Source organism: Nerophis lumbriciformis, linkage group LG19 (assembly GCF_033978685.3).
Source record: "Nerophis lumbriciformis linkage group LG19, RoL_Nlum_v2.1, whole genome shotgun sequence".
Classification (NCBI taxonomy): domain Eukaryota; kingdom Metazoa; phylum Chordata; class Actinopteri; order Syngnathiformes; family Syngnathidae; genus Nerophis; species Nerophis lumbriciformis.
The window spans coordinates 32,645,561-32,662,621 of NC_084566.2; the positions used below are offsets into that span (position 1 = coordinate 32,645,561).

At 39.7% G+C, this 17,061-nt stretch overlaps 1 protein-coding gene across 1 annotated transcript in view; it reads right to left on the reverse strand.

Annotated features, from left to right (window-relative positions):
• Positions 1-4,791: 4,791 nt before the first annotated feature.
• Positions 4,792-17,061, reverse strand: part of LOC133618994 (protein APCDD1) — a 30,861-nt gene continuing 18,591 nt past the window's right edge. Inside the window, exons 4-5 of the mRNA XM_061979857.1 lie at positions 10,155-10,476; positions 4,792-5,529 (exon numbers count right to left, since the gene is read on the reverse strand). Of these exons, the coding sequence (XP_061835841.1) occupies positions 5,084-5,529; positions 10,155-10,476 (768 nt within the window). The 3' untranslated portion in view covers positions 4,792-5,083. The remainder of the gene's footprint in view (positions 5,530-10,154; positions 10,477-17,061) is intronic.

The window sequence follows — 17,061 nt, forward strand, 5'->3', positions numbered from 1 at the left end:
CAGTTCCCATTTCTTTTGCTTCAACTTCAGCTCAAAGGGAATGTTCCGCCGGACAAGAAAACAAGTAAATAATTGCTTTATTGTAGCTAAGGAGCACAAGATATCACAATGCTGCATTAAAGATTTAACTATTTGAAATGTGAAAAATCACTAACGTGACCACAATCTCAGGACATTCAATCCATCACAACTGGACTGGTTTTGTCTGACAACATGTTTCACCTCTCATCCAAGTGGTAGGGGTGTAACGGTACGTGTATTTGTATTGAACTGTTTCGGTATTGGGTTCGGTTCGGTTCGGAGGTGTACCGAGCGAGTTTCCACACGGACATATTAAGTAGCGTAACACACGTTGTGTAAACAATGCACACCGAGGCACAACACACGGCATGCTAGCAGCTAACAGGCTACGATAGACTGACCATACGTCCTCTTTTCACCGGACATGTCCTCTTTTGCTGGGCTGTCAGGGCGGAGTTTCTTAAATGCCTCAAATGTCCGGCATTTTGAGTTAGGGCTGCGTGTATTTTCAATCTACGTTCAGGGTTAAGAAGGGGTTAAAAACAAAACAAATTGTGTGCGCAGTAGCATTTGTGAGGGAGGGGCAGAGACAGAGAGAGAGAGAGAGTTATAATAAACGCGCATGCTTTTTATCCATAGATTTATCAGATTTAATTTTTTATTATCTATAGCAGGGGTGTCAAAAGTTTGCATTTGCGGCCCACAGCTAATGTTTTAAAGGCCCACGGCACATTCTAAACATACTATTAAAGGGGAACATTATCACCAGACCTATGTAAGCGTCAATATATACCTTGATGTTGCAGAAAAAAGACCATATATTTTTTTAACAGATTTCCGAACTCTAAATGGGTGAATTTTGGCGAATTAAACGCCTTTCTAATATTCGCTCTCGGAGTGATGACGTCACAGCGGGAAGCAATCCGCCATTTTCTCAAACACCGAGTCAAATCAGCTCTGTTATTTTCCGTTTTCCGTACCTTGGAGACATCATGCCTCGTCGGTGTGTTGTCGGAGGGTGTAACAACACGAACAGGGACGGATTCAAGTTGCACCAGTGGCCCAAAGATGCGAAAGTGGCAAGAAATTGGACGTTTGTTCCGCACACTTTACCGACGAAAGCTATGCTACGACAGAGATGGCAAGAATGTGTGGATATCCTGCGACACTCAAAGCAGATGCATTTCCAACGATAAAGTCAAAAAAATCTGCCGCCAGACCCCCATTGAATCTGCCGGAGTGTGTGAGCAATTCAGGGACAAAGGACCTCGGTAGCACGGCAAGCAATGGCGGCAGTTTGTTCCCACAGACGAGCGAGCTAAACCCCCCTGGATGTCTTGGCTCACACCGTCCCAAAGATGATCAAGAGAAGAATATGGACCCTAGCTTCCCTGGCCTGCTGACATGAGGGTATGTCTACAGAATATATTAATTGATGAAAACTGGGCTGTCTGCACTCTCAAAGTGCATGTTGTTGCCAAATGTATTTCATATGCTGTAAACCTAGTTCATAGTTGTTAGTTTCCTTTAATGCCAAACAAACACATACCAATCGTTGGTTAGAAGGCGATCGCCGAATTCGTCCTCGCTTTCTCCTGTGTCGCTGGCTGTCGTGTCGTTTTTGTCGGTTTCGCTTGCATACGGTTCAAACCGATATGGCTCAGTAGCTTCAGTTTCTTCATCAATTTCGTTTTCGCTACCTGCCTCCACACTACAACCATCCGTTTCAATACATGCGTAATCTGTTGAATCGCTTAAGCCGCTGAAATCCGAGTCTGAATCCGAGCTAATGTCGCTATTCCTTGCTGTTCTATCCGCCATGTTTGTTTGTATCGGCATCACTATGTGACGTCACAGGAAAATGGACGGGTGTATATAACGATGGTTAAAATCAGGCACTTTGAAGCTTTTTTTAGGGATATTGCGTGATGGGTAAAATTTTGAAAAAAACTTTGAAAAATATAATAAGCCACTGGGAACTGATTTTTAATGGTTTTAACCCTTCTGAAATTGTGATAATGTTCCCCTTTAAAATAAAAACAAAACAAAAGTGAAATAAAAAAGCTTAAAGGTTAAATGTAATTTAGAAAAAGTTGCAATGTTGACTAATAAAACAAAGCTGCTTTTTTTTTTTCTTTCAAACTGTCATTGCTCAAAACATAATATTGAATCAAAATCAATATTATGAAATATTGACCTATCCAAGGTTCCCATTACTTCACATCAAATATTCCACTAAGAAAAATATTTTTGGTGGAAGATTTAGCAAATTTGGTAAATAAATAACCCAAAAATTTATATTTTGTTTTCTTACTGTACCGAAAATGAACCGAACCATGACCTCTAAACCGAGGTACGTATTAAACCGAAATTTTTGTGTACTGTTACACCCCTACCAATTGGGCTTCATCAGTTCATGCTCATAGACTTATATTGGTCAGATCAGTCTAGCGGCTGGTGCCAAGATCCGACCAATTACATTTAGATGGCTGTAAGTCTATGAGCATAAACTGATAAAGACTACTAGGACAAATCAGACAGTGCAGTTGTGATGGATGAATGACCACATTCATTGACCTTTTACCCTGCATTGTTCATGTAAGTGCAATTTTCTTATAAATCTAATTCACCTGCAGTTTTTAAAAACTGCTAATGTTGATGAAAGTGAAAATTATTTATGGGATGCCAAGCTAAATGAAATGATTAGTATACATGTACAAATCCTGTTTCCATATGAGTTGGGAAAGTGTGTTAGATGTAAATATAAACGGAATACAATGATTTGCAAATCATTTTCAACCCATATTCAATTGAATATGCTACAAAGACAACCTAAACATTTTTTTTTTTGCAAATAATCATTAACTTTAGAATTTGATGCCAGCAACACGTGACAAAGAAGTTGGGAAAGGTGGTAATAAATACTGATAAAGTTGAGGAATGCTCATCAAACACTTATTTGGAACATCCCACAGGTGTGCAGGCTAATTGGGAACAGGTGGGTGCCATGATTGGGTATAAAAGTAGATTCCATGAAAAGCTCAGTCATTCACAAACAAGGATGGGGCGAGGGTCACCACTTTGTCAACAAATGCGTGAGCAAATTGTTGAACAGTTTAAGAAAAACCTTTCCAACCAGCTATTGCAAGGAATTTAGGGATTTCACCATCTACGGTCCGTAATATCAAAGGGTTCAGAGAATCTGGAGAAATCACTGCACGTAAGCAGCTAAGCCCGTGACCTTCGATCCCTCAGGCTGTACTGCATCAACAAGCAACATCAGTGTGTAAAGGATATCACCACATGGGCTCAGGAACACTTCAGAAACCCACTAGTAAGTTAAAACTCTCCTATGCAAGGCGAAAACCGTTTATCAACAACACCCACAAACGCCGTCGGCTTCTCTGGGCCTGAGCTCATCTAAGCTGGACTGATACAAAGTGGAAAAGTGTTCTGTGGTCTGACGAGTCCACATTTCAAATTGTTTTTGGAAACTGTGGACGTCGTGTCCTCCGGACCAAAGAGGAAAAGAACCATCCGGATTGTTATAGGCGCAAAGTGTAAAAGCCAGCATCTGTGATGGTATGGGGGTGTATTAGTGCCCAAGATATGGGTAACTTACACATCTGTGAAGGCGCCATTAATGCTGAAAGGTACATACAGGTTTTGGAGCAACATATGTTGCCATCCAAGCAACGTTACCATGGACGCCTCTGCTTATTTCAGCAAGACAATGCCAAGCCACGTGTTACATCAACATGGCTTCAAAGTAAAAGAGTGCGGGTACTAGACTGGCCTGCCTGTAGTCCAGACCTGTCTCCCATTGAAAACGTGTGGCGCATTATGAAGCCTAAAATACCACAACGGAGACCCCCGGACTGTTGAACAACTTAAGCTGTACATCAAGCAAGAATGGGAAAGAATTCCACCTGAGAAGCTTAAAAAATGTGTCTCCTCAGTTCCCAAACGTTTACTGAGTGTTGTTAAAAGGAAAGGCCATGTAACACAGTGGTGAACATGCCCTTTCCCAACTACTTTGGCACGTGTTGCAGCCACGAAATTCTAAGTTAATTATTTGCAAAAAAAAAAAAAAGTTTATGAGTTTGAACATCAAATATCTTGTCTTTGTAGTGCATTCAACTGAATATGGGTTGAAAAGGATTTGCAAATCATTGTATTCCGTTTATATTTACATCTAACACACTTTCCCAACTCATATGGAAACGGGGTTTGTATAAGTTTAAGCTAAAATGTATTTTACTTTGTTTATTCACCAATTTCAAAGTACCGTATTTTTCGGACTATAAGTTGCAGTTTTTTTTCATAGTTTGGCCGGGGGTGTGACTTATACTCAGGAGCGACTTATGTGTGAAATTATTAACACATTACCGTAAAATATCAAATAATATTATTTATCTCATTCACGTAAGAGACTAGACGTATAAGATTTCATGGGATTTAGCGATTAGGAGTGACAGATTGTTTGGTAAACGTATAGCATGTTCTATATGTTATAGTTATTTGAATGACTCTTACCATAATATGTTACGTTAACATACCAGGCACGTTCTCAGTTGGTTATTTATGCCTCATATAACGTACACTTATTCAGCCTGTTCACTATTCTTTATTTATTTTAAATTGCTTTTCAAGTGTCTATTATTTGTGTTGGGTTTTATCAAATACATTTGATAAAACATACATATACTCTGGAGCAACTTATAGTCCGAAAAATACGGTATTTCACTTTATCTGAAAAACTTTGATAGGTTATTTTGGTGCCTGAATATAAAGCCCATTTAATACTTCAATTTCCATAAAGATCCTATTTTAAGGTAAATGCGCTGACAACAGATTTTCTTATCAGAGTTGAGCTTTTTTGTTCACGCTAAAGTGCAGTTTTTTTTTCCTAAGAAGTCTTTGGCTCCTGGAGTTTGGAGAGTTGTAAAATCCTTCCTTTTAAGAAAAGAGTAGATTTCTGCATCATGTTCTCCACTCCAAAGGTGTTCCCAAGTAGAACCAGTGCAGGTAGCGCGTCAGTGACAGGACATTTAGTCAACTTTTAGTGCTGCCAGTTCCAGCATAAAGCAACAAGAACGGCCACGACACACGCCCCGGCTCCTCGGTGACGTCCGTCACCGCCGTTACCGAGACGCAGAGACGTGTCTCCGTCGTCGGCGCGTCCCGGCGACTGACTGCTGGCGGAGCACTGCACCAGCGGCAGCTGGTAGGAAGTGGCCCTCTTCTCCGAGCGATCCGGGCTGGAGCCGTCGCTGGGCCGCTGGCCGTTGAAGAGCAGGTAGCGTCCGTTGGCGTCCTGCTCCATGCGGAAGAGCTCGTACTCGGTGTGGGGCAGGCGGATGCCCAGCGCCACGCAGCCGTTGGTCGCCGTCACGTCCTGCTCCACGCCCGCCTGCCACGAGCGCTCCACGCCGCACTCGTTGCCGTTGAAGACGTTGAGGAGCGAGGTGGTCGCCAAGTCCATGGGCGTGACCCGCATGTGGTTGACTGCGAGACAGAAGAAAAGTGGTTGACTTCATTGCTGCTACTAGCATCACAACTAGATAGTATCAGACTGCCGATATTATCGGCCGATAAATGCTTTAAAATGTAATATCGGAAATTATCGGTATCGGTTTCAAAAAGTAAAATGTATGACTTTTTAAAACGCCGCTGTACGGAGTGGTACACGGACGTAGGGAGAAGTACAGAGCAGTTGCGTCTCCCAGTCATACTTGCCAACCCTCCCCATTTTCCCGAGAGACTCCCGAATATCAGTGCCCCTCCCGAAAATCTCCCGGGGCAACCATTCTCCCGAATTTCTCCCAATTTCCACCCAGACAACAATATTGGGGGCGTGCCTTAAAGGCACTGCCTTTGCGTGCCGGCCCAGTCACATAATATCTACGGTTTTCACACACACAAGTGAATGCAAGTCATACTTGGTCAACAGCCATACAGGTCACACTGAGGGTGGCCGTATGAACAACTTTAACACTGTTACAAATATGCGCCACACTGTGAACCCACACCAAACAAGAATGACAAACACATTTCGGGAGAACATCCGCACCGTAACACAACATAAACACAACATAACAAATACCCAGAACCCCTTGCAGCACTAACTCTTCCAGGACGCTACAATATACACCCCCCGCTACCCCCTACCCTCCCCCCCAACTCAACCCCACCCACCTCAACCTCCTCATGCTCTCTCAGGGAGAGCATGTCCCAAATTCCAAGCTGCTGTTTTGAGGCATGTTAAAAAAAATAATGCACTTTGTGACTTCAATAATAAATATGGCAGTGCCATGTTGGCATTTTTTTTCCATAACTTGAGTTGATTTATTTAGGAAAACCTTGTTACATTGTTTAATGCATCCAGCAGGGCATCACAACAAAATTAGGCATAATAATGTGTTAATTCCACGACTGGATGCTGTATTTTTCGGAGTATAAGTCGCACCGGCCGAAAATGCATAATAAAGAAGGAAAAAAAACATATATAAGTCGCATTTTTTGGGGAAATGTATTTGATAAAAGCCAACACCAAGAATAGACATTTGAAAGGCAATTTAAAATAAATAAAGAATAGTGAACAACATGCTGAATAAGTGTACGTTATATGAGGCATAAATAACCAACTGAGAACGTGCCTGGTATGTTAACGTAACATATTATGGTAAGAGTCATTCAAATAACTATAACATATAGAACATGCTATACGTTTACCAAACAATCTGTCACTCCTAATCGCTAAATCCCATGAAATCTTATACGTCTAGTCTCTTACGTGAATGAGATAAATAATATTATTTGATATTTTACGCTAATGTGTTAATAATTTCACACATAAGTCGCTCCTGAGTATAAGTCGCCCCCCCGGCCAAACTATGAAAAAAACTGCGACTTATAGTCCGAAAAATACGGTATATCGGTATCGGTTGATATCGGAATCGGTAATTAACAGTTGGACTATAACGGAATATCGGCAAAAAAGCCATTATCAGACATCTCTAATCACAACATAGTGTAACAATCCCTTTAGCCCAGGGGTGTCAAAGTCATTTTAGCTCAGGGGCCACATGGAGGAAAATCTACTCCCAAGTGGTCAAGTCATGGCATGATAACTTCAAAATAAAGGCAACTCCAGGTTGATTACTTTGGCCAAAAATAGAAGAAGCACATTATGAAAACGTACAAATCACAACTAATCCTCTGGACAACACTTCAAGTTTGTTGAAAATTCTGAGGAAATTGGTGCAGTTTCAGAAACACAATGATCTTGTCTCAGTGTATCTGGTGGGACGGTATAGCTCGGTTGGTAGGGCGGCCGTGCCAGCAACTTGAGGGTTGCAGGTTTGATCCCCGCTTCCGCCATCCTAGTCACTGCCGTTGTGTCCTTGGGCAAGACACTTTACCCACCTGCTCCCAGTGCCACCCACACTGCTTTAAATGTAACTTAGATATTGGCTTTCACTGTGTAAAGCGCTTTGAGTCACTTGAGAAAAAGCGCTATATAAATGTAATTCACTTCACTATCTACGAAGCCAGGACTAAGCTTTAAAAACCTCTAAAGGCTTAGTTGGCCACATTCGTGGACAGCACCTTTTAGCTCTTATTTCCAAAATTGTGTACACTACTGATTTGGCCACTTATGTGGACACTTATACTGCCATCTGGTGGTGTCAGAAGAGTATAACATACAATGGAATTTGGAAAAAAAATAAGAATTAGCATGTCACTAAACATGAAGTACACGTTTGTGTACTTATGGACTAAATATCAAAAGATGATTCTTAGTTTTTTTTTCTAATTAGGGTCCAATAAGCCCAAATAGCAAAGAGAAATAAAAAAACTATGTAGAGGGTTAGGGTTACCCACATTTGCGGTCCTCTCCTCTCGACGTCCCACTGGGGTGAGTTTTTCCTTGCCCTTATGTGAACGCTGAACCGAGGATGTCGTTGTGGCTTGTGCAGCCCTTTGAGACACTTGTGATTTAGGGCTTTATAAATAAACATTGATTGATTGATTGATGTAAACAAACAGCTTGGGCCTTAAGAGGTTTAGGCACTAAATTAGTTTTGCTTGCAATTTCGTTGTACAATGTACAATGACAATAAAGATATATTCTATTCTAAGTCAGTCTTTCTGGGATTGAAAAAAAAACATGTAAACTCTTCTAGGGATCAAATACCTCATTTGACATGTCCACGTATCAACCCAGTGATAACTCAACAAAACAAAGAAACGGAGGTAAAAACTATTCAAAAGGGTTAAGTTGACTTATCTCGTGTTTGACAGATACATTTTGGGGCAACGAGGGTGCCAAATTACCATGTGTTCAAAGTAGAAGACATAAAACAGCAGGTTTTAAGTTTCATGTGGGTCGAGGAGGAGCCACAGTCACCCATTACTGTGTATAAACCGTTTGCTTGCCTAACAGAATTGCTATTGTGACATCCAGTGGACACATTTGAAATAGAGATGTCCGATAAAGGCTTTTTTGCCGATATCCGATATTCCGATATTGTCTAACTCTTAATTACTGATTCCGATATCAACTGACACCGATATATACAGTCGTGGAATTAACACATTATTATGCCTAATTTTGTTGTGATGCCCCGCTGGATGCATTAAACAATGTAACAAGGTTTTCCAAAATAAATCAACTCAAGTTATGGTAAAAAATGCCAACATGGCACTGCCATATTCATACTTGCCAACCTTGAGACCTCCAATTTCGGGGGGTGGGTGCGGGGGGCGTGGTTGAGGCGGGGGCGTGGTTGGGGGCGTGGTTAAGAGGAGAGGAGTATATTTACAGCTAGAATTCACCAAGTCAAGTATCCATCCATCCATCCATTTTCTACCGCTTATTCCCTTCGGGGTCGCGGGGGGCGCTGGAGCCATGGCCCTGCGATGAGGTGGCGACTTGTCCAGGGTGTACCCCGCCTTCCAAGTCAAGTATTTCATATATATATATGCCTGCGACCCCGAAGGGAATAAGCGGTAGAAAATGGATGGATGGATATATATATATATATATAAAAGAAATACTTGAATTTCAGTGTTCATTTATTTACACATATACACACACATAACACTCATCTACTCATTGTTGAGTTAAGGGTTGAATTGTCCATCGTTGTTCTATTCTCTGTCACTATCTTTCTAACCATGCTGAACACCCTCTCTGATGATGCATTGCTGTGTGGCACGCACAAAAGTGCTTTAATCAAATGCACTAGATGGCAGTATTGTCCTGTTTAAGAGTGTCACAACATTGCTGTTTACGGCAGACGGACTGCTTTACTGTAGACGTTCTTTATATCGTGGGAAAGCGGACTCAGGTCCGCATGGAGCTGGAGGGCGCGTGGCCTCCAGCTCCGCCTGAATTTCGGGAGATTTTCGGGAAAAAATTTGTCCCGGGAGGTTTTCGGGAGAGGCGCTGAATTTCGGGAGTCTCCCGGAAAATCCGGGAGGGTTGGCAAGTATGCCATATTTATTATTGAAGTCACAAAGGGGGGTATTTGTTCTGTTGTGTTTATGTTGTGTTACGGTGCGGATGTTCTCCCGAAATGTGTTTGTCATTCTTGTTTGGTGTGGGTTCACAGTGTGGCGCATATTTGTAACAGTGTTAAAGTTGTTTATACGGCCACCCTCAGTGTGGCCTGTATAGCTGTTGACCAAGTATGCATTGCATTCACTTGTGTGTGTGAAAAGCTGTAGATATTATGTGATTGGGCCGGCACGCAAAAGCAGTGCCTTTAAGGTTTATTGGCGCTCTGTACTTCTCCCTACGTCCGTGTACACAGCGGCGTTTTAAAAAGGCATAAATTTTACTTTTTGAAACCGATACCGATAATTTTGAAGCTGATACCGATAATTTCCGATATTACATTTTAAAGCATTTATCGGCCGATATTATCAGCAGTCCGATAACAGCTGTTTCTTCTATTAAAAAAAAAAAAGCAGCTCATTTTAATACTCCGCAAACTCATCACGCGGGCCAGATAAAACCGGTTCCCGGGCTTTAGGTTTGACACCCCTGCTTTTGCCTCACTGCCACCTGCTAGATGCTTTGATAAAATGCTGCCCACACAGTGACGTCATTTGTCTGGACCCACCTTTGAAGACGAAGTCGGTGCCTCCCATGACACGTGTGGAGTGAAGCCCCCTGCTGTAGCGTCCGCGGGCGTAGATGGTGAAGGTGGGGTGCTTACACACCGGGTCAGAGAAGTGGTAGTAGTGGCCCTCCCACGTGTGGTTGTTGTCGTGGAACATAAAGTGGCGCGTGAGGAACAGGACTTCCGGGCGCACCTCGCAGCGCTGGCTGACCCACTGGCCGTACAAACCCACGGCCAGGTCGGCCCGCGGCGGCAGGATGGGCGGGTGGAGCTCGTCGGAGCGGTAGATGATGCGGCAGGCGATGCAGCCGTGGAAGTGGTTCTGGGAGGAGGAGATGGAGCAGAAAGGAAAATAACAGTAATACTTTAATCACGATGGGGGTTAGTTAGGTTTATAGGGGACCTTTTATGCAAAACCCAACTTTTCTGGTACATGCTGGTGTGTATTTGGGATCTGTACTGCTGCTCACTGCTCCCCTCACCTCCCAGGGGGTGATAAAGGGTGATGGGTCAAATGCAGAGAATAATTTCGCCACACCTAGTGTGTGTGTGACAATTATTGGTACTTTAACAAGCCCTGGAAATGTAAAATTAAAAGCACTTTACATTGAGTAAACAACCTCAAAGTGCTAGTGTATTAAAAAAAAAAATATATATATATATATAATAACACTAAAAACTAGAAAAGCCTAATAGCTAGAACTAATATGCATATATCTAAAAAAAAATGGCTTTTTTTAAAAAGAAAGGTTTTTAAGACTTTTTTAAAAGCATCCACAGTCTGTGGTGCCCTCAGGTGGTCAGGGAGAGCGTTCCACAGACAGGGAGCGGCGGAGCAGAAAGCCCGGTCTCCCATTGTTCGTAGCTTTGTCCTCGGAGGTTAGCCTGTACGGAGCGGAGGTGTCGTGTGGAGGATTTGGGGGTGACGGATTTGTGACGTTTTTACAATTGGTGACTTCAACGAAAATTTCCATAAACAGTATAGTCATTTTTTTTATAAACTTCAGACCCAGGGGGATCCATATCACAAAGGAGAAAACATACCACAACCATAAAACACAAATAAAATAAATACAATGAACTACCATGAATTGATTAACGTGGACCCCGACTAGTGTGCCGTGAGATACAGTCTGGTGTGCTGTGGGAGGTTATCTAATTTCACCTATTTGGGTTAAAAATATTTTTTGCAAACAAGTAATTATAGTCTGCAAATAATGCGTTGTGCTGTCTAGAGCTCGGCAGAGTAACCGTGTAATACTCTTATTAGTAGGTGGCAGCCGGTAGCTAAATGCTTTGTAGATGTCGGAAACAGCAGGAGGCAGCGTGCAGGTAAAAAGGTGTCTAATGCTTAAACCAAAAATAAACAAAATGTGAGTGTCCCTAAGAAAAGGCATTGAAACTTAGGTAAGGCTATGCAGAACGAAACTAAAACTGAACTGGCTTACAAAGTAAACAAAAACAGAATGCTGGACGACAGCAAAGACTTACTGTGGAGCAAAGACGGCGTCCACAATGTGCATCCGAACATGACATGACAATCAACAATGTCCCCACTTAGAAGGATAAAAACAACTGAAATATTCTTGATTGCTAAAACAAAGTAGATGCGGGAAATATCGCTCAAAGGAAGACATGAAACTGCTACAGGAAAATACCAAAAAAAGAGAAAAAGCCACCAAAATAGGAGCGCAAGACAAGAACTAAAACACTCCACACAGGAAAACAGCAAAAAAGTCAGGGTGTGACGTGACAGGTGGTGACAGTACACCTACTTTGAGACAAGAGCTATATTGATGCATGCTTGGTTATGGTTTAAAGTCATATCCAACAATTGTGACAACGACTTTTTACTGTCAACTGAGCTTCGTTTTTGAATGATTTCTGTTGGTGGTGTGCGTCTGGATTTTTTCAACGCAAAAAATGTGCCTTGGCTCAAAAAAAGGTTGAAAAACACTGACCGAGACCACAAGGAAGTCTTCTAAATGTAGAAAACAAATCATAATATAAAGCTTAGCCAAGCTCTACACTAACCTTAGACATAACCTGTGAACACTATTTGGGAAATCCCTTTTAGTTGGTAATTATTTATAGTTACTTTGCCAAAAAAGTAAATGAAATACTAAAATAATTACTGTAATATATGTAAATAAATACTTTGGATAATAATGGTTTGCATTACTTAAAAAAACAACCTTCAACTATCAGGCATAAGCAGTTGCCATGTTTCATAAGAGTAATAAAAGATCCATCCATTATCGGCGCTGATATTTGGCGTTTTGACATATTCAATCAATCAATCAATCAATGTTTATTTATATAGCCCTAAATCACAAGTGTCTCAAAGGGCTGCACAAGCCACAACGACATCCTCGGTACAGAGCCCACATAAGGGCAAGGAAAAACTCACCCCAGTGGGATGTCGATGTGAAGGACTATGAGAAACCTTGGAGAGGACCGCATATGTGGGTAACCCCCCCCCTCTAGGGAGACCGAATGCAATGGATGTCGAGTGGGTCTGACATAATATTGTGAGAGTCCAGTCCATAGTGGATCCAGCATTATCGGCTTCTTTATTGGTATCAGTGTTTTTTGTTTTTTTACAACTATGACAGTACTACATCAGCAGATACATGGATTGTGAACTTTAAATAAAAAAGTGCAGTTCTCCATGAATGACAGTTCAGTAATTTGACAATAAGATCGTGTGTTTACCATGAATTGATTAACGTTGAAAAAGCCCAAGTTGAAAAACTTATTGGGGTGTTACTATTTAGTGGTCAATTGTACGGAATATGTACTGTACTGTGTAATCTACTAATGAAAGTTTCAATCAATCAAAAATGTGCTTTTACTGCCACCTAGTGTGCTGTACAACATGAATACAGTACATGTTTGCCTATTTATGTTGAAATCCTGAGCTTTTTGAGGTCAAGTTTACAAGGAACACTTCAAACTTTACATAAATATTTTATCATTCTCAAAACATTACAACTTATCACAACGTTGTGAAAAAGCTGCAGTGATTTCAGGCATGCTAGTTAGGCGCCTTCAACCATCACAAACACAGCCAGTGAAATCCTTGCAAGACTGACTCGACCAGGGGTCGGCAACCCAAAATGTTGAAAGAGCCGTATTGGACCACACATACAAAAAAGTAATCGGTCTGGAGCCGCAAAAAATTAAAAGTCTTATATAAGTGTTATAATGATGGCAGCACATGATATTAGCCTACTATCAAAATGACTATGTGTCGCAGGCTGACGCAAATCTTCGTTGACAGAAATTACTAAAAAAAATAATGCACTTTGTGACTTCAATAATAAATATGGCAGTGCCATGTTGGCATTTTTTTCCATAACTTGAGTTGATTTATTTTGGAAAACCTTGTTACATTGTTTAATGCATCCAGCGGGTCATCACAACAAAATTAGGCATAATAATGTGTTAATTCCACGACTGTATATGTCAGTATCGGTTGATATCGGAATCGGTAATTAAGAGTTGGACAATATCGGAATATCGGCAAAAAAGCCATTATCGGACATCTCTACTTGTTAGCAAGAGTCCTTTTAGCCAAACTTTGTTTAAATCAATTCAAGTACTTCTTTTATTTGTCAGGAACTTCAGGTGTGAATAACAAACATCAATCTCACACACACACGAACATTAGGCACCACAGCACCGATATCATGAAGTAATAAATATACAATCTATTAGAGAGTTAATAATTAAGTCGATAAGATGTCTTAAATACTAGAAGTAAATAATCAATTATACCTGTGAGCCGCTTTTTAAAAACATCACAAAATGCTTGTTTCTTTTTTAGAATGTTTGATGGACTTGGTGTTTGTTTGTTTTTATCGCTATTTTACTCTGCTTTGTTTTCATAAATAAACGATACTTTGTTTTTGCCAGCACTGGGCCTATATCCTTACTTTTAAATGGACAAAAGTGTAATATTTTTTTGTACCAGCCTCATGAGCAGCACAGTTACAGTATACATATTTATGAATTAATTAGTCATCTGTGTTACTTAACACATGTATAACATATTTTAAAATTAATTTAAAAGCAGATGGCTAAATTAGAGCCACTGAATATGCTTCATAATCAGATTAGTTGAAAAAATCGTTGAGATAATCTATGACTAGTCATTTTATCAAAATAGCCCGAGTCCAAAGTGGGTGTGACCACAAAGGATCACAGAAAGCATGTTGGCAGGTCTTCCTTCTGAGGGATTCCCGCCACAATTGAGGGGAGACCATGTTGTGTGCGGTGAACGCAGGATTGCACACTCAGTCAGCACGTTTACATGCACTAAAAAAAACAACCTCAATCTTGCATGAAGTGGCTTGAAAGTCTCCTCTACAACACATGTGAAGGCCTTCATTTAAGAGCAGCTTCAAGCAACAACACACGACAAAAATCCAAATTTGTCTAAACCAAATCAACTCTACAGAAAAATGAAGGAAAAAAACCCACCATCCGAGATGAAGTCTGGCACTTTGTTGTCCCTCGGATCAACTGCTCACATTAACTTACTGTGTGTCACCATGGCAACAAACTCAACCTCAAGAACCACAGTGGAATTTATAAAGTTAAACACTACGATATCAATGTATTTTAGGGAAGTCCTCATTTCAAGCAGCATTAAGCTTGTAAGTGGCTAACTTCTTATTACGCTTGTGTGTGACGTGAAATCAACTTTATATGAAGATAAAAAAAAAAAAGTGTGCAAAATGCTAAACTGAAATGCTAATGTTAGCATGCTAGCCAGATGTCAAGTAACAACATGTATGGATATACAGTATGTATGTATGTATGTATACATACATATATATACACGTATATATCATACATACATGTGTATATATAAATACATGTATATATACACGTGTATATATACATACATATATATACACACGTATATATACATACATACATATATATACACGTATATATACATACATACATATATACACGTGTATATACATACATACATATATACACGTGTATATATAAATACATATATACATGTGTATATATACAAACATATATACACGTGTATATATACATACATATATACACATGTGTATATATACATACATATATACACGTGTATATATACATACATACACGTATATATACATACATAAATACACGTATATATACATACATACATACATACATACATGTATATATACATACTTTATTTTCATTTTTATATATATATATATATAAAAAAATTGTATATACATACATACACGTATACATACACATACATACATATATACACGTATACATACATACTTTTTTGTTTATTTATATCTATATAAAAACATTTGTATATACATACACATATATATATACATACATACATATATACACACATTCATATATACACGTATATATATACATACATATATACACGTATACATACATACATAAATAAATACACGTACATACATATACTGTACATACATACATACATATATATACATTAGGGTTGTACGGTATATCGGTATTAGTATAGTACCGTGATACTAATGAATCATATTCAGTTCCATACCGCCTCTGAAAAGTACCGGAAATAAGCAGAGGCGTCCATGAAAAAGACGTTGCTTAGAAAGCAACGTATATTGCTCCAAAACCTGTATGTACCTTTTAGCTATAATGGTGCCTTCACAGATGTGTAAGTTACCCATGCCTTGGGCACTGATACACCCCCATACCATCACAGATGCTGGCTTTTTAAACTTTGCGCCTAGAACAATCCAGATTATTCTTTTACTCTTTGTTCCGGAGGACACGACATCCACAGTTTGTATGGGTGCTCACAATTTTCGGTATGGGTGCTCACAATTTTTTTTAAAGTTTGATAAAAATTTTGTTTAAAGTTGATAATTGTTCTAATGCTCATTGCAGAAGCAAGCTCCCAGTGACCAAACAGGCTCGGACCGCCACTAGACAATGGTATGTACGATCATGAAATACTACAGGAGATCAGTGTCACATGTGATACGGGTCAATGTGAAAAAAACCACTTTTTTTTCACACACTTGGTAATAAGTACTGTATGTTTTTATGTGTTGCCAATAGTGGTTAACTTGTTTTTTCATATGGTAACAATTAAGGATGATTTATGTGTTGATGCTAACAGTAGGTAACTTATTTTTACACTTTGAACAATATATGTTGTCTTGATGCTGACAGTACAAGTAACTTATTTTTTTACACATTTTATACAAATCATGTTTTATGTCTTGTTGCTGACAGTAGTTAACTTATTTTTACACATTTTATACATATTTTTTTATGTCTTGATGCAGACAGTAGTTAACTTTTTTACACTTAGTTAGAATTAGGTATGTTTTTATGTGTTGATGCTGACAGTAGTTACCTTCTTTTACACTTACCGTATTTTTCGGACTATAAGTCGCAGTTTTTTTTCATAGTTTGGCCGGGGGTGCGACTTATACTCAGGAGCGACTTATGTGTGAAATTATTAACACATTACCGTAAAATATCAAATAATACTATTTAGCTCATTCACGTAAGAGACTAGACGTATAAGATTTCATGGGATTTAGCGATTAGGAGTGACAGATTGTTTGGTAAACGTATAGCATGTTCTATATGTTATAGTTATTTGAATGACTCTTACCATAATATGTTACGTTAACATACCAGGCACGTTCTCAGTTGGTTATTTATGCCTCATATAATGTACACTTATTCAGCCTGTTGTTCACTATTCTTTATTTATTTTAAATTGCCTTTCAAATGTCTATTCTTGGTGTTGGGTTTTATCAAATAAATTACCCCCAAAAATGTGACTTATATACTCCGGTGCGACTTATATATGTTTTTTCCCTTCCTTATTATGCATTTTCGGCCGGTGCGA